At 42.5% G+C, this 19,148-nt stretch overlaps 1 protein-coding gene across 1 annotated transcript in view; it reads right to left on the bottom strand.

Annotated features, from left to right (window-relative positions):
• Nucleotides 1-8,660: 8,660 nt before the first annotated feature.
• RASA1 (RAS p21 protein activator (GTPase activating protein) 1) overlaps nucleotides 8,661-19,148 on the bottom strand; it is a 108,982-nt gene continuing 98,494 nt past the window's right edge. Inside the window, exons 23-26 of the mRNA XM_015407481.1 lie at nucleotides 16,080-16,168; nucleotides 13,934-14,011; nucleotides 10,796-10,930; nucleotides 8,661-9,519 (exon numbers count right to left, since the gene is read on the bottom strand). Of these exons, the coding sequence (XP_015262967.1) occupies nucleotides 9,436-9,519; nucleotides 10,796-10,930; nucleotides 13,934-14,011; nucleotides 16,080-16,168 (386 nt within the window). The 3' untranslated portion in view covers nucleotides 8,661-9,435. The remainder of the gene's footprint in view (nucleotides 9,520-10,795; nucleotides 10,931-13,933; nucleotides 14,012-16,079; nucleotides 16,169-19,148) is intronic.

Consider the following 19,148-nt stretch of genomic DNA (forward strand, 5'->3'; position numbering starts at 1 on the left):
ACTCTAGGTGGGGAATCGACAAAAGTACAAGACAGTGAGCAATTGCAATATTATCACAGCAATTTATGACTATCTAGTTGCACAATCCTGGTGTTTGGTATTTAAGCAAAATACCCAGTTAAAAATTACTTAGTCCAAATTCCGTTCCTTCCACATAGCTAATCCAGAGGAAACTGACTCAGAGAGAGAAGAGTTGATGTGTTGCCCCCTAAGGGACCAGAAGGTAGGAAAGGAATTTTGGGTAGGAAGGAAGGAATCCCTGGCCAGGATGCAATAGGGAATGATGACTGGCAGTAAGGGCAGATCAGTCAGGCACAGCAGATGAGCTAAAGGGGGTGGGTAGAAAGACGTGGAAGGGGAAATTTGGGAAGGAACTCAAATTTGGGAAAAAACACTTACCTGTCTTGAAGCAATTTTGTGCTTGTGGCGCTAGAAAAAGTTTCTGAGGGAGAACCAACTACCAACCTGAGATGCCTTTTTTATGAAACTGGATTTACTGAGATGGTTTTACCTGGGATTATGAACAGATCACCAGAGAAGTTTGGATTGTGAGGAAAATTCTGGGAATGTTATTATCCTACAAACTAGGGTCAATACTTATGGTCACAGGTGCGAGGAGCTCTGGACAGTCAAATAAAGAGCCTTGGTTCATATTCTCCTGGAACATTCAGGCAGTCAAGGCTACTTCTCTTTGAGAATATGTAGAATTCATGTCAAATTGAGAGTCCCTGCTTGAATATCAAACTGGATGGATTACACTCACACCTCTGACTCGAGGCACACAAATACAGATCTTAGTAGGGAGGGGAGGCTCCACAAAAGTTATTGCTTGGGAAGAAGTCAAAGATGCATGAAATACAGAATACAAGCTCGAAGCATGGAATGTGGCACTAATATCCTAGTTCAACTTCTTCACAAAAAAGTGAGGGTATCTAGCTAATGTGGTTACATTAAAAGGCTTGCCTATAATCAGTGTTTAGTAAAATCTTTAGACACAGCCCATTTACTTTCAAGATGTATATGTGTCTTAACTAGCTGCACATTAGATTTAAGACTCTTCTGTCCTAAATACATTTCTCTATGGGGAATTTGACATGTAATCAAGTTGGAACATGCTTTATAATCTTATGGTACCGGTTTAATATTAAAGTACCACAGCACATTCCCTGAAGATCTAGACATTTCTTACTGTTCTCTCCCTATATGGGGGGAAAGTTACTGAAATTTATATGGCTTAAAGGAAGGACATGCTTTGGAAGTTAGTCATTTAGACATGCTTCGTCAAACCATTTCTTTGATTAAAGATGTAGATTTAGAAACCAAACAACTTTGGCTATGGTTCTTAACTAGGTCAAAAGAGCAGGGCCCCCTGTGTAAGCTCTTACTCCTCAAAATGAAAGCTTGATCCAATCATCATTCTATGAAAGAGGTTGTAATTTTGATGTGCAAATCAAATATGCAGTCCATTTTACAGTTTATAAAAAACTGTCAATGTGTAGAACTAGAATTCTGCCTGGGGATGCAAATGTCTGGTGAATAACTGCATAGGTGAAGTAACTGTCATAAGTGACCCCCTTTGGGTACCTAAACCTATTATTCTGATTGGTGCTAGGATCCTTGTCCTGCATGAGGGACTTGGAAATGGCTACTGGCACATCTTTGGCTTATGAAAATCATTGGGCAGAAGTCTTTTTAATGTCAGAATACATCTACTGTGTGTCACACAGATTTCCCATTTTCTCAGTTCTGGTTAGAGAGAAAACCATACAAGTAAGAATCCTCATACTTTTGGTTTCTGGATAAGAGGCCATTAGTGAGCTAGCCTTTTCTGGAGGGGCACACTTATGCTAAGTATCAGTTCTATTCCATATTTCTATAGGGTTAGTTCTAATCCCTTCTCAGAGTGGCTATGAACTGGGTATTAAGTACTGCTTTGTGATCTTTCAGGCCTTAATGGTATTCTAGGTTAAGTCTGGCATTTGAGGACAACAGGGCAGTACACTTTCAGAGGCTATGCCAAAAACACTTCTGTCTGGAGCAGAAAGTGGCTGACCATGGTGGAGGGCTATCCTTGCATACTTTTTATAAAGTATTTGAGACAAAACTTTGCTACAGCAGCTGCCTTAATCAGTAAAAGGAACTCAAGGAAGAACTGTAAAAAAGGTTGCTTACCTGTAACCGATGATCTTCAAGTGGTCATCTGTGCATTCACATCCATGGGTTTAGTGTGCCTGCGCTGAACTCATCGTTATCGTAGAAAGCTCTGAAGGATTTTTGCGCTAGCTCCTCAGACATCTGTGGGAACCCCGACCACGCATGCCTAGAGGGGTGGGAAACGGACATCCCACCAGTTCTTTCTGACCGCTGCAAACCAGACTACAAATAGAAGGAAGAAGCTTGGCAGTAGAGGGGAAGGATGGGCGGGTGGTGTGAATCCACAGATGACCACTCGAAGATCATCAGTTACAGGTAAGCAACCTGTTTATCTTTGACATGGTCTCTGTGCTTCACACCCATGGGAGATTAGCAAGCATTAGCCTACCTGGAGGAGGGTGCTGCCAGGCTATCAATGCAAAGCGGTAGAAAGGATAAGGCGACCCATCTCTGTCCGACTGGAGGTGTGGACGTTGAGCGCATAGTGCTTGATTAAAGTATTCAGTGTTGACCACATAGCAGCCTTGCAAATGTCGGCAAGCGAGACACCTTTGAGGAAGGCTGTGGATGTCGCTACAGCCCTTGTGGAATGCGCACAAAGTGGGCCAGGAAGAGGGCTTTTAGCCAGAAGGTACCACAGACGAATTAGTTCCAAAATCCTTCTCCTACTATTGGACAGTCCTATGTAAGGAAAGATGGCGATTCCTTGAAGATGTAAGAAAGCTGCGACTACCACCATGGTCTTGGTGAACACCCTCAGGGCAGTGGACAGACCGAAGGGAAGCACCTTGTATTGGTAATGGTGGTGGCCAATCGTGAAATAGAGATATTTGCGGTGGAAAGGTCGAATTATTAAATGAAAGCAGGCATCCTGGAGGTTGAGAGTGGCCATCCAGGCATTTTCACGGAGAAGAGGAAGGATAGAATGGAGAGAGACCATACGGAATCGATGGTACTTGATAAAGGAGTTCAGCATCCTCAAGTCCAGGATGGGCCTGGAACCGCCATCCCTCTTGGGGACGGTAAAATAGAACCCTGTTCCCCATTCCACGAGTGGAACCTCCTCTATAGCATCTTTGCAGAGCAGTGTAACGACCTCCTGAAGGAGAACGGGGGATAGCGGAGTGATGGTGAACACCGGCGGAGAGGGAAGCTGAGCGAACTCTATGAAGTACTCTTGAGAAATGATGGAGAGGACCCAGATGTCTGTAGTAACCATTTGCCAAGCAGGAAAGAAAGGCAGTAGATGAGTGGCATTGGTAGAGCGGGTAAGGCAGTCAAAGGCCCTGTTTGGCCAGCCTAGGGGCATTGGAGCGGTTGGACTGTTGACCTGAGGAATATTTTTGTTTGGAGATGTAGGTTGATCTCTGAGTGACTGGTGAGGTGCGAGGCCGCCAAGAACGGTCAGGGGAGTTCTTGTGGTAGGCTCGTTTAGGCCAAGACCTGGACCAAGTGTGTGACTTGAATGACTTTGAGGAAGAAGAGACACCCAGGGTGCATGAAGCCTTTATACTTTTGTCCATGTCCTGCAGGACAGTATCAGTTGTAGCATGAAAAAGTCCCAAACCATCAAAAGGAAGATCTTCAATATACGCTTGAGTGTCCAACTGCAGTGTTGTGGTAATTAACCAAGAATGCCTGTGGAGCGCAATGGCAGATGTTTTTTTTTTGGTAAACAAATTTTATTTTCTCAGGAATACAACATATAAAACATTTCATTCTATCAATTGTCTACCCCATTCCCAGTTCCTCCCCTCCCTCCAATGGCTTCCCACAATGCTTCCACCCCTGCTCCAAATTACTTCATATCATCAACAATATCAGTTTCTCATCATTACAATCTAAAGATAACATCGTTTGACTTAATATTGATCTAAACATATTAAGTTTTGTTTCACATCCCAGTTCTTTTCCAGATAAATTTTAAAATCATTCCATTCTCCAAAAAACTCATCGTCTTCTTTGTTATTCAGTTTTTTTGTAATCTTATCCATTTGTGCCATGAACAGAACTTTTTGTATCCATTCTTCAACCTCTGGTACCTTTTCTGTCTTCCAAAACTGAGCATAAATCATTCTCGCTGTCACTATCAGGTACCAGAGTAAAGTCTTTTTAGTCGTATTGACTTCTTCCATTTTAAGTCCCAAAAGCAGAATTTCCGGTGCTTTTTTAAAAGAACATTTCAATATTTTTTGCATTTCATTGTGGACTTTTGTCCAAAAGTCTACAGCTTTCTCACAAGTCCACCACATATGATAAAATGAGCCCTCATGCCTCTTACATTTCCAACATTTGTTTGACATATTTTGATTCATATTTGCAATCTTCTTAGGTGTCATGTACCACCTATACATCATCTTATAACAATTTTCTTTAACATTAGTACATGTCGAGATCTTAATAGAGTTTTTCCACAAATATTCCCAAGTTTCCATATCCACTTCCTTATTCATATTAATAGCCCATTTTAACATTTGTTCTTTAACAGTTTCATCTTCAGTATACCATTTTAACAACACCTTATACATTTTAGAAATATTTTTTCCTCCTCCACTCTCCCAAACCTTTTCAATTTCATTTTTTTCCTCTCTAAAACCATAGTTTTTTTTGTCAGATCTAAAAAGATCATAAATCTGCATATATTTCAACCACTCATATTCATATTCAATTTCATTCTGCTTTTTCATTACCCACTCTGTTCCCTCTTTTTTAATTAAATCTCTATATGGCAACCAGTCTCTACCTCGCTGTCTTGAGTAAGATATCAACACTTCTACTGGTACAATCCACAATGGTCTTAAGTCACTCTGGTACTTCTTATATCTTGTCCATACCATATACAAAGCTTTTCTCACCAAGTGAAGTTTAAAAAAACTGTCCATTTTTATCTTGTCATACCATAAATATGCATGCCAGCCAAATCTACAATCATGCCCTTCCAACCCCAACAATCTGTCATTTTCAAGCTTCACCCATTGATCCATCCATGTTAGACAAACCGCTTCATAATATAGTCTAAGATTTGGCATTTGTAGACCTCCTCTTTCTTTGGCATCACAAAGTATTTTCATTTTGATCCTTGGTTTCTTGCCTGCCCAAACAAATTTTGACAACTCTTGTTGCCACTTGGCCAACAAATCCGTTTTATGCAGAATTGGTATTGTTTGGAACAGGAACATCAAACGTGGTAGGACATTCATTTTTATAACTGATATTCTTCCCATCAGTGATAAGTTCATTTTATCCCATTTCTTAAAATCTTGAGTCAGCTTAGTCCATAATTTCTTGGACCAAGTGTGTGACTTGAATGACTTTGAGGAAGAAGAGACACCCAGGGTGCATGAAGCCTTTATACTTTTGTCCATGTCCTGCAGGACAGTATCAGTTGTAGCATGAAAAAGTCCCAAACCATCAAAAGGAAGATCTTCAATATACGCTTGAGTGTCCAACTGCAGTGTTGTGGTAATTAACCAAGAATGCCCGTGGAGCGCAATGGCAGATGTCATTGTTTTTGAAAAGGTGTCAAGATTTAGAAGAGTTGATCTGTTGTTTGGCCAAGACAAGACCTTCCTTTTGGATTTTATGGGCAACTTGACGCTTGTCTTCAGGAAGAGAGGTAAAAAGTTCACTGAGTTGTTCCCAGAGTGCATAGTGATAGCGACTCATACAAGCGAGATAATTGGTGGTCTTACACCTAGCGCACCTGCTGCATAAACAGGCCTGCCAAAAGAGTCTAGTTTTCGGCTCTCTTTATCTGAAGGGGCCAAGTGTATTTTCTTGGACTTAGAAGTAGAAGTCACAACCATTGAGTTGGTTTTGGATGGTTAAGGAGGAACTCTGCACCAGCTTCCTGGACCTTGTACATATGGTCCAGGCGGTGAAAGGAGACTGGTGCAGAGAAGAGCTTATCCCAAGGTACCTTAGCAGCTTGGAGTAACACCGATGACATAAGTAGGGCAATAGATGTGGATGTGTCTGTACGACATCAAAAACAGCATCAGTAGCCAATGGTTGTAGTTGTATAACTGATAAGCCAAGAGAGTGAGCCATCCTCTTTATCAGGTCACCATAGGAAGTGAGATCCTCAGAGGGTGAGATAGGAAGATCGTCTGAGACTTTGGGCTTAGACAACGGATCGTCAGGGGAGCTCTGAGCGTCCAAAGCAGCCGCCTCGGAATCTTAATCAGAAGAATCTGAAGAAGTGGAGACAGAGACTGGAGCTGGCAAAGGCGTCTCTGAAAGCCGGTCTTTAGGCTGGGGTGGAGGTGGGGGCGTTGATACCGGTTGTTTCGGTACCGGCAGTGTTGGCGACCGATGCTGAGAGACCGTCCATATTGGACGTTTTGGTGCTTGGGGGGTGATGGTGATCGATGTCGAGAATCCTTAAGGAAGGACTCTGGGGGTTTTGATAAGGAAGCCGAGCGGGAAGCACGAAAAGCCCTCAGTGAACGGGAACGATACGGTCCCAGTCCGAAAACCCTGCCGGGGTTAGCCAAGGCATCGAGGCGGATATGTGCCAAACAAGTACTGGAGATGTCGCTGATCCCAAGGCATCATAGGAGACATCGTAGGATAGAATCCCCTGAGGGAACGTTTAGGCTAGCGATCTTGTCACAATGAGCAACCACTGCGATTGAGGTGAAGGTGAGGACGAGAGGAGTCATAAAGACAAGGTAATTTGGCATCGATGCCCCATTGTCAGCGACGAGAAACATCAGTATCGACGGGCAAAAAAGAGCAATCTCTGTAGAGAGGAGAACTGGATGGGGAACGTCATGGTGAATGACTAGTGAAGATCTCTACACCTTCGATATTGGAGAAATCCTGAGTCTCAAGAATCTGGTTCAGCATTGGGGGGTTCAACTGCCTAATGGGCGAGTCCAGAAGCTGGATAGGCGGTGGAGCCAAGAGTATAGGCAGGTCCGGTCCCGGAGCCTTGAGGGCGGGTTGCGCATGAGCAGCAGAGCTTGGCGCAGAGCCCATGGCCTCGATCACAGAGCACAGTATCGGGGGTTTCATACTGCCCTTGGACATGCTCTTATGCCGTTTGTCGGACTTATCTTTCTTCTTCTTAGCTGGAGTGGAGGATGCAGATTGAGGTATCGGCACTGAACGCTTCGATGTCAATCGCACGATATCGGATGCTGATTTCGACTTCGGTGCGATGCCGACTGTCGATGACGAAGACTTAGGTAGTTGTTCAGGATCCATGGTTTTGGCTGATGGGGCAGAGGTGGTGCGAGAGCCAATACAAGGAGGGCCACTCTGAGACACGCTGCTCTGTTCTTACGTGTTTGATTTGAAAACTTCGCACAATGTGGGCACGAGTCTGGGCGATGCCACTCCCCCAGACAGAGAATACAGAGTGAGTGCCCGTCAGGAGGCGCGAGCTTGCTGCCGCGAGAAGTGCACCATTTAAAAAATCCCCACTTCTTCACCATAGAAAAATAGTAAGGGAAGGGGGGGGAGGTATGCACGAAGGCGGGAAAAATAGGGAAGAGCACCTTAACAAAAATAAGTCTTCCCGAAAACACTCCCCTCACCAAAAAACAATTTTTATAGGAAACAAAATAAGGAAAAAGTGGAGAAAAAAGGTCAAGAAAGAAAAAACGAGCAAAGGAGGAGCTTTCCACAGAGAAGATCTCAGCAACCAACGAAGAGCTGTTAACAGTGCGGCGGTCAGAAAAGAACTGGCAGGATGTCCACGCCCCGCCGGGCATGCATGGTCGGGGTTCTCGTGCATGCCCAAGGAGCTGGCCTGAAAATCCTTCAGAGCTTTCTACGATAGCGATGAGCTCAGCGCAGGTGCACTAAACCCATGGGTGTGAAGCAGAGACCACGTCAAAGATTACTTGGTTCATGCTTTTTCCCACTTGTTCGTGATCCATCAATTTCTATTCAACCCACTTAAAAAAAAATCAAGTGAATTTTTTTTTGCCTAAAGGAATTTGGTTAAGCAGTGTCTAGGATGCTCCAGTCCAATCTGGTCTGAAGCCAATATGACATGTATTAATACCTGGATGAACTAGATTGAGGCTTCCACCACAACTCAATTTTATCTAGATAAGTTATTCAATACAGCACTGACCAACATGACAGGAGAGAGGAACAGTACATAGCAATTTTTAAACAGAACAAGGATTTGTATTCTGTTACTAATGTTTGAGTGGGTTATTCCTCATCCAACCTTCTTCCTCTATCAGCACTCTTGTCTGGTATGGCACAGCGGTTGGAGGGACCTACAACCTAGGGCAAACAGGTTCAAATCCATGGTCTGCCATGAAAGCTTGCCTGGTGATCTTGGACCTACCACACTCTCGCAACCCAGCCTACCTCACAGGGTTGCTATTATGAAAATAAAGTAGAAGAGGGAGAACTATGCGATAAGCTGCTTTAGAACTTGATTAGGGAGAAAAGTAGGATATAAATACAAAAATAAGCATATATATTGGAACATCCCTTGCTTGTAGATTTGTTGCATTAAAAAAGTAAAGCTGAGTCACTAATTATGCCAAAAAGCCAAGCCGATTTGTATGCTATAAAATTGTTTAATGAATGCATGCCTGATACAATTATCAACAAACTTAATGAATTCAATTTATTTACTGTTGTAAACATTTTACAAAAAGCATTGTGATTTCTGGATACAGCCCTTGATGGAACAAATTATTCAAACAATCAGTGGCACATAAAAAAAAAAAAACCATCCCAAAGCTGAGAAAACTTAGTCTGCCTCTTCTCTCAGCACAGCTCTAAACAAGAGAAATAGCATGGTATAAAAAGGATACAGCAAAGATTTTCCTATCAAACTCCAGAAGCTGTAAATAGAAATAAAAGTGGTCAAACAGTCTCAATAAGTGTAACCAGTCAAATTACAGTAAGAAGTGTTCACAATCCAGTTATACTTTGCTGTCGATATTTCCTTGGCAGTTGACTAGAGTTTTTCCCCCACAAGACAGCAAGACTTTGGCAATTGGAGGTGTTGAAATAAAGTTCAAGAGACAGTCACAGCATTCTCTTTGTGGAAGGTGATCTGTACACCAAGGCTCAGAGGTTGTGAAAATTGGTTCCATGTGGAAGAAAGTGCAAGTGTCCTGCACAGATAGCTTAAAGCTGCTGGTACAGTCTGTCACCAACAGGTTTTTTTTTTGCATAGTTCACACATCACTGGGTACGTGAAACGTGTGTGCTATTTTTGGCAAGAGCAAGAAGGAAGTGATATTGGTGAAAGTTATTGTATTGGACATGCTGGATCCATGCAGAGTTCAATGAAGAAAGCTGCTACCTGATATTGTTGGACACAGAATACTGATTTTGCTTTTGTTGAAGCAGTTCTGTAATAGCCAGTAACTTCTTTAACACATGCTGTTGAACAAACGGCATAGATAATTAATGCATTAGCAGACTCATTCAAGGTAGAAGATGCATAATACAGCCATTTCAAGCAAAAGCCCCATGTGTGCTACACCCAAGTTCCATAGAAGAAAGATTACATGTAATAATACATTTTTCAATCCACTTAGATTTCAACTATCCATAGATTCTCTCGAAGCTTTAAACGGCTTCCAGAGTTTTCAGACCACTTTAAAAATGTGACTGTAGAAAGGGAGGCCTATAACAAAACTACACTGTCTTAAACAGGTGAATGGGCGCTGAAGCTTTAACAAGTGAAATAAATATTAGAAATTGCTATTTGTTAGATAAAAACAGGACACCAAAGATTGTTTGGGAAACATAACTCTGGGATAATGGTATATTAGAACTGCCCTGAAAAATAACTACACTGAAAATGCACTGATTTCAACATGCAGTTCTTTCCACCAAACTGTTTCATAATGGCTCTTCTTCATTTGCCACCTTGCAGATCTTTAATTTACACATTCACACTGTATGTTGTTTTCATTTTCTTTAGCTTGCAAACTATGCTCTCAGATATGTAAATAAATATATCAGGTAGTTTAAAAGAGGCAAGTTACAAATATTAGATATACAATTAGTCCAAATGGAGCTTGTGAACCTACTCATAAAGCATAGTTAAGAATTTCTTCTCGCAAACATGAATGAAATGAGTCAGAAGAAGATGGTTTGGTGAAGACATCTTGATCTTTGAAAAAGCCTAAATTTTCCTAATTCTTGATAGCTGTTAAAATGGCCTACTGTCTGAGTAATTTATTGGTTGTCAAGCACCATATTGCTTAGCTATTTAGGGTGTACAAATCCTGTTCTTGGAAAACCAACACAAATGGCAGGATTATAACAGTCGTTAAAACGTTTCAATAAAAACTTTTCTTCAGCAAAAGCTTAACTACTGGCTGATTGAACCTTGTACCAAACATGATGATCTGGACAAGCTACAAATTCACATTTTACATTCCAAGTGGGGATTATGTACTGAATGCTATAATCCCCCCCCCCCACCTTAGGTCCCATTTCATTTTGGTATGGTGTACTTTTTGCGTCTTGAGGTAATGAAAAGGTAAAACTTGAATTTACAGTACACCAGAGTGTTTTCTATAAAACTAGGGTGGAAGAGTTGGAGCCCATCACCTAACATTTTTCTATAAAATAAATGCAGCAGCTGGCAGCAGCTTAATATGAGAAAACTAGAGAAGAGAAATCCCTCTTTTAACATAGCTGTTACCTGCATTGCCCCACGTTCATTGCTGAGTGTTCGAAGTTCATCTGAATGTGCCACACAGATCTCATGCAGGGCTGCTAGATCACGAGGCAAGTCAGTTCTACAAGGCTCTGTAACGTCTGGAAGTTCAGGTACATTCTTGAACAAGAATGATAAATATGTATTTATAACAATCACCTACCACAAAAAACTGTACAAAGAAAAATGTTGCAGTGCATTACTGCCACTTCCCCACAAAATTTATACTTCCTACCCACGTGAAGAATTATAGCTACTACCACTCTTGTACCACATGCAGTGAATTCTGATGTGAAAATGCAGGACATCGGCAAAGGGAATCTTCCTATACAGGTAATGCAGCGATACCAACACATGCAAAAATGCTGCTCATAGTAAATATGAACTAGTGATCAAGCAGCCATTATGACAGGTAGGGGTGTGCAGAGGTCATTTTCCATTCATCACTTCACCAACCCATCTAGCAGATCTGCTCACAGGACAGATGCCTAACCATTTACACATAGCAAAGTATGCTCCTCCCTTGCAAGTAGACCTAATAGGAAGGTACCCAATTGGCTGCTCATCACAACTGGCTGTGTGCCACTCCTCCTCATCTGAGAGTGTAGATATACTGCAATCTCACACCTTCCTGCAAGGAACTCAAGAGTGGTATATGTGTGTTCTCCCCTCCCCATTTCGGCAACCTGTGAGGAAGGTTGGGTGAGTGAGTAGTCCAAATGAAACCATGCCATTCTGAAACCTAAGTCAGCCAATGTATCAAGAATGCTGGGGGGGGGGGTTTAAATTGTATTTTAAAACATACTAAAGAATACTAAAAATCTGAACAATATAAACATTACAATTCAAAATTTACAATTAAAGGGAACTGCACAAAGGAAGCCAGATCCTAACATACTACTTACAGTTTACCAATAAATAGATTGGCTGTACCCAAAAGAAATGGAAAGCCTTATTGGATGACTGATGAAAGTCTTAAAATTGCTAAAGACAGATGAGAAGTAAAAGATGACAGAAACAGAATCAGAAGACTATGCAGAGTCCAGCAACTGGCACTTAAGAGACAATTCTAATAACCAGTGTAAAGAAACAGAAAACAACAACAAAATGAACCAGAGACCTGTTCCACAAGATCCAAGAAATCAATTTAAAACACAGAATAATGGCACCTTTTAAGACCAACAAAGTTTAATTCTGGGTATAAGCTTTCATATGCATGCACACTTCTTCAGATACATTAAAACAGACTTTGCCAACCATTACATACAGGTAGATAAGGGGGGAGGGGCTTAGCTGCCTGGAAGGGATAATTAGAGTCAAGATGCATAAGTAACTGAGAGATTATAGCTAAGATTGGATTAAAGCAGTTGGTAAAACCTGTGAATAGCAGGAAATAAGCATACAGATAATAAAAGTTAACAAACAGATGTGAGTTCTGAGTGACTTGACATGTGTAGTAAGAACTTGATATCTCTGTTAAGCCTGGGGGATTCCATTGTCCTGAGTGTTGCAATAACTTGTAATTCAGGAATCTCCTGTTCTACTCTGTTTCTGAAATTCCTTTGCGATAAAGCAGCTACTTTGAGGTCCCCCACTGAGTGTCCTGGGAGGTTTCTCAATTTTGTGATTCTTGGTATCAGATTTGTGTCCAGTTTAAAACACACTGAGACATGAAAGATCAGCATGGAAAAATATTAACTGAATAGGCCAAAATAAAGAAAACGTAAGAAAAATACACTAATAACTAATAACTATACAGAAGAGATGAAAGGATGACAGATTCCTTCAGAGGAATCTTTTGAAGAACCACCTGCAATTTTAGAAAGTGAAGTGAAAGCTGCACTCAAAGCATTCTGGAGGAAGAAATCATCAGGAGAACACTGGATATCAATAGAGTTATTTCAAGCCACCAAAATAGAGTCCATTAAAATCTTAAGAATATACCCACAAATATGGAAAACAAAACAACGGCCCACAGACTGGAAATGCTCCATCTCCATTCGAATTTTTTTAAGTGGCATCAAAGATTGCAGCAACTACCAGACCATCACATTAATTTCTCACAAGTAAAGTAATGCTTAAAATCTTACAACAAAGACTGTTACCATACAAGGAACAAGAAATGCCAGCTATTCAAGGTGGATTCAGAAAAGGAAGAGGCACTAGAGATCATATTGCAAATTTACGTTGGTTACTGGAGCATTACTAGAGAATTTCAGAAGAAAATCAGCGTGTTTTATAGATTACAGCAAAGATTTTGACTGTGTGGATCATGAAAACCTATGGTGGGTTTTAAAATAAATGGGTGTGCTGCAACATCTGACTGTTTTGATGCACGACCTGTACTCCGGACAAAAGGCTACTGTTAGGACAGAATATGGAGAAACAGAATGGTTTCTAGTTGGTAAAGCTGTCAGACAAGGGTGTATTTTATCCCCCTATCTCTTCAATCTATATGCAGAACATATAAGAAAAGCTGGAACTGATTTAGATGAAGGTGAAGCGAAGGAACATTAACAATTTGAGATATACAGATGACACTCAATTACTGGCAGAAAACAGAGAAGACTAGAAACAACTACTAGTGAAGATTAAAGCAGAAAGTGCCAAAAGAAGGATTGCAGCTGAATATCAAGGAAACAAAAAGTAATGACTACTGGGGAATTATACAACTTTTAAGGCTGACGGTGAAGAAACTGAAAATTGTTCAAGATTTTCCTTTCCTTGGCTCAATCATGAACCAAAAGACAGACTGCAACCAAGAAATTAGGAGATTAAGACTGGAAATGGCAGCCATGAAGAAGCTAGAAAAGACCCAATATGAGATGGATCGACTCAACTGAGGAAGCAATGGCCCTATGTTTGCAAGACCTGAGCAAGGCTGTTAACAATAGGAAGCTCTGAAGGTCATTTATTCATAGGGTGGCCATAAATCGGAAGCAATTTGATGGCACTTAACACACACACACAGATTAGCTGTGTCTCAGAAATGTACCACAGAATGCTGAAAACTACCAGTACCTATCTGAATACAGGATTTACTGCTTTAGAAACTGATTTTTAAAAAGCCTTTCCCCTGTAGCATATATTTATAAAAGACACTGAAGAAATAAGAATTCTTACCCCAAGTTCATCCAAAAACATGATCATCCGATGTTTGTTACTCTTGATGAATGGATTTACACCTTCCATATAGGGTTCCTAAAAATTAAAATAATTAGAAATTATATTGGCTTATTTATCCCACAAGTATCTAGTGGAACGTGTACATTACATACCAGAGGTGTTTACAGTAATAAAACAACAAAACACTGTGAACATGGGTACTGAAGGGCACAGAGGCAAAAAATCTGATCATGGTGCTGTAGGCAGCATCCATAAACTCAACTCTGATGCCTTGGTAGTCCACATGTCAGACCAGAATCAGAGTGAACACTGATAATGGAATCAAAGTGATATAGAAATATGACAGATTCCACAAGGCACTGCTTCTTGCATTTCTGACAGTAAACAAAGGAATTTATCGAGAGGATGTCGACCTTTTGGCTAAGATCAAGTGTAGTATCATACTATGGTTTACTAGATCCAAAGGTTAAACCCTGAAGCCCAAACCTCTTATAATTACACCACACTAATATATGTTAAAAATGTGGTAAAACAATTAGCCTGGTGTATACTATGCAAATATGCCAAAGACATCCACAGCCTACAAGAATAAGTTACAAATATGCACTCTCCATTTTGAATCCAAGCCTGCAAAAAGCCACTAGTTTCCTGTCACCAGCAGGAAGTAGAAGTAGGCAAAGGCACTTTTGTAAACTTGCTCAGAATTTATTCCACAAACAATTAACAGGGTTATGTATAAACAGGTAAAGGTTTGTGTGCACTTGTAAGGGTCTTTTTTGTTGTTGTTCAGTCGCATAGTCGAGTCCGACTCTTCACGACCCCATGGACCAGATCACGCCAGGCCTTCCTGTCTTCCGCCGTCCTCTGAAGTTGGCTCAATTTCATGTTCATTGCATCTATGACACTGTCTAACCATCTCATCCTTTGCCGTCCCCGTCTTCTTTGACCTTCAATCTTTCCCAGCATCAGGGTCTTCTCCAGTGAGTGCTCCCTTCTCATTTGGTGGCCAAAGTATTTGAGCTTCAGTTTCATTATCTGGCCTTCCAGGGAACAGTCAGGGTTGATTTCTTTTAGGATTTACTGATTTGATCTTCTTGCAGTCCAAGGTCTTTGAGCCTCAGCTAATTCAGAAATATTATAGAGATAGACTAGAATGAGGTACAACAGCTTACTGTGACCTCTTTATGAAGTCTGGTTCCTACTTTCAAAGCCCACCTTTTTCATCTCTGCCAACATAACAAAAAATCACAACATCAACCAAGTTGCAAATCTTTATTTCCTATATTTCATTTATTGTCTTATCAAACTAATCCTAAACTAGCTTGTTAACAAGTCTGGTGTGCCACTGGCGACTAGAATGGGGCCTGTTATTGGAGAACATTCTCCAACAACAGTCTAACCTGCCAGAAAGAAATAAAACCTATATTCAGTTCAATGCTTACTGAAACCTTGCCAGTACTCTGAGGCCCAAGATTCTCCTCCTTTGTCTTATCTGCTATTAGACTTTTTTGTGCTAAGGAAATTTAACAGCACTGCACTGTCCATGGAGATAGTATTTGCTTGCAGAGACTTAATAATAAGCTTCGGAAAGCTGTTTATATTTCCCTACGTATCTGCAGCTGTCCTAAGAGAAAAGTTTATATATGGAATTTGAGAACTGTGCAAAAGTATTTGTGGTTTTTCAGTTTCAAAAAAGGCTTTATTCACCCACCATCTATTAAATAGTGTATTCTTGGGCTCAGCCCTGACAATAAAAACATGCTCTGGCCTGAGTTCTAATGACCCCCGGGCTCAAATTAAGGGGGTGGAGGCTGAGAGTGAAAAAAAGAGGACAAAGGATATATAATGAATGTTCACATACAAAGCCCAGTAGTTTTGTGAAAAGGATGCCACATTTGGGCAAAAAAGTTTATTTTGTCTCAAGTTAGAATTTATGGCAAGCCATCAGTGAAAGCCAACTGTGTGTGGTCATTGTTTTTACATACGTACCTTTAAACATTAAGCCTTTAAGGTGTCTATAAAGTAAATCTCATCCATCCAACACTTTACTATACTATGCCTCTCACCCTGTTTCACATCAGCACCACCTCAAATACACGTGGAAGAGATATCACCTAATATATATTTAAATATTCATATTTACCTTAGCTCCAAACTCAACTAGATTAGCTAAATTCTGCACAGACTTGGCGACCAGCGTCAGTGTTCTTGCAGCAGTAGGAGAAGGAGAATCTGAGAGAACAAAATTTAAAATTAGAACTAACACTGAAGACTGCAATGGTTGGAGGGTCACAAGGATGCCCACAACTCAACCCTTTAATTTTATATTAAAACTTTGTATTCTACTCCTACCACTTCTGCAGGAAGTTCAAGGAAGCACAATATATTTACATTTACTTATTTATATATTAAATTTGTTAATTGCCTAATCCCTGCAATGCAGGGCTCTGGGTGATGTATATAATTCATATGATGTACAAGGCTCGCCACTGATCCTACGTAATTCCTTAGGCAGCTCCTTTCACATCAGTGAAAAGTCTATGAGATAGGCACATGAACAGGTGGTATCACCACCACCAAATTCTGTTCTCCCTCTGAGGTGGAGGACATCTCCATGGGTTATTCCCAGCATTCCTTTAGGGAGGCAGGAAACACTTCCCCCCCTTCCTCTTGGCACCTTGGGAATAGCCCCGCCCTCAGTTCTATTCCTGCCTCTTAGGGAGTAGCAGCTAGGGTCAAGGCTCTGTCTGACTGCTTCTTTGTGTGTTTTTTCTACAACTCTCTATTCTTTTCTCCTTCCCAACTTCTCCTGACTTTGTTTCCTTCTAAATTCTCTCTCCCTGCTCACTCTTTGACGAGAGTCAAGAGTCTGCGAGGGAGCCTCTTTGAAGATGAGTGCTGCTGCGTGTGAGGAGATGGCAGCGGCGGCAGAGCACTCCGACGGTTTCTCCTCTGCCGAGGACAAAACATTTGCCACCGCCATGGCTGACTGTGGGGCCAACTTGCCTTCGGGGCTTGCTTGTTGTGCCACCCCAACAAACCCAGGCGAGGCGGTGGTGGCAGAGCAGAGCACTCAGAAACGCCACTGGATGCCAGAAGATGCGGAGCCTGCCAAAATCGGGCAAGTGAAGACGAGCGGTGGCCATCTTGGATTGGCGGCGCGGGACTCATGCAGCGATGCGATTCCTCTGCTGGGCAGTCAACAGATTGTGGGAGCCAGTAAGACCCCCGATATGTGTCTCCCCAGGCCAGATCCACCTCTTGGGGGGGGGGGCTCCCTGACTTACATGGGACCATGCTCAACTTCCCAAATTTAATATGGGTGTTCAGGCAGGCTATGCAGGAGGAAATCTCCTCCTTCTGTAACAGGGTAGGACTCACCGGCCAAGGTGGGGTCCAGACTTCTCCAGCCCAATGCCCAGTTCCCGAGCCTACCAAGGCAGCCCAGAAGGCACCCCCTGGCTCACATAAAAGACATAGGGGGGAGCAATGGGAGGAGCAAGATGCCTCTTCTGGTCTCCATCCTTGAGGACAGGGAGGAGGGCAGTTCCTCTCTGATGAGGAAGAAATGAAAATGCCTGAGCAAGCCAGTAGATTCTTTAAGGCAGAGGACTATCACTATTTCCTCACCAAGGCAATGAAGGGTCTAGAGATTCAGGAAACTCCTGCTACTGAAGAGCAAGTGTCTGCCAAGCCTAGATTCAAGTCTCGTTCCAAGGGACTCTCTGAATTCTTCAACCCAGAGAAATTAATTAAGCATAGTGTCTTCCCTCAGCGAACAGACAGTTCCCTGGGTTTGTCAAAAAGTTGTATGCTTTACCTTCTTATGTGAATGAGCTTTTGCAGGTACCACTGGTGGATGGCCCAATAGCAGCCATTCAGTCTACCGGCCTAGTTTCTGAGGATGGACACAGTTCTATTCACGATCCAATTGACAAAAAGGTGGATGCTACACTCAAGAAGATCTATGAGGCCATTACCATGATGGTAAGAGCTGCGGCTACTACATCCATAGCGTCCAGAGCATCAATTGAATGCATTCGCAAGCTAATCTGACTATTGCCCGAGAACAACAGGGGCCTACTTGAGGGGGCCTCACACATCCTGAAGGGCGCTTCATTCTCTGCAGACACCACACTGGATTCCTTAAACTTTGCGTCCAGAGTCATGGCTTCTACAACCGTAGTCAGGCGCCTGCTTTGGCTGAGGGCTTGGCAAGCCAATTTCCAGTCCAAAAAACAGGTTGCTTACCAGTAACTGGTGATCTTCGAGTGGTCATCTGTGCATTCACACCAATGGGATCTAGTGCGCCTGCGCTGGATCTGCCGGTGCCGTAGCAAGCTCTCTTAAAAGGATTTTCGTGCCTGGCCCAACTGAGCATGCTCAGGAGCCCCAGTGAGCATGCCCAGAAGGGCAGGCACGGACATCCCGCCAGTTCCTACCAACCGCCGCGTATCAATCTCCTAACAAAACAGGTAGAAGAAGACAGCAGCGGGGCAGGAGGGCGGGTGGTGTGAATGCACAGATGACCACTCGAAGATCACCAGTTACTGGTAAGCAACCTGTTTATCTTCTTCGTGGTCTCTGTGCTTCACACCAATGGGAGATTAGCGAGCAGTAGCCTACCTGGAGGTGGGTGCTGTCAGGTGTTTACTGCGTAGCCGATGATAAAACCTGACGTCCCAGACTGTCACTGGTGGACTTGTGGACGTCTAGGGCGTAGTGCCTGATGAAGGTATTAGGCGTGGCCCAGGTTGTGGCTCTGCAAATGTTTTGCAGCTGTACTCCCTTCAAGAACGCAGTGGATGAGGCGACAGCCCTGGTGGAATGAGCCCGCACCGGGCCTTGCAATGGCTGTTTCGCCAGTAGGTAACACAGTTGTATCAGACCTACGATCCACTTGGATAGACGTTGGGCTGTGATTGGAGTGCCCACACGAGGTGTAGCGTATGAGACAAACAGCTGTGACATTTGTCTGGTGGAGCGTGTCCTAATCCGATAGAAGAGGAGGGCCCGCTTTACATCCAAAGTGTGCATAAGTCTGTCTTCCTGTGATTTTGGGTCAGGATAAAAATCAGGGAGGAAGACTTCAGACTGCAGATGGAATTCGGAGACCACTTTGGGCAAGAACGAAATGTCCGGCACCAGGTGGACACCATCCGGGAGGAAGGATAAGTATGGTGAGTCATGTCGGAAAGCCAGGAGTTCACCG

This window comes from Gekko japonicus, unplaced genomic scaffold, assembly GCF_001447785.1.
Source record: "Gekko japonicus isolate JY-2015 unplaced genomic scaffold, Gekko_japonicus_V1.1 scaffold774, whole genome shotgun sequence".
Lineage (NCBI taxonomy): Eukaryota > Metazoa > Chordata > Lepidosauria > Squamata > Gekkonidae > Gekko > Gekko japonicus.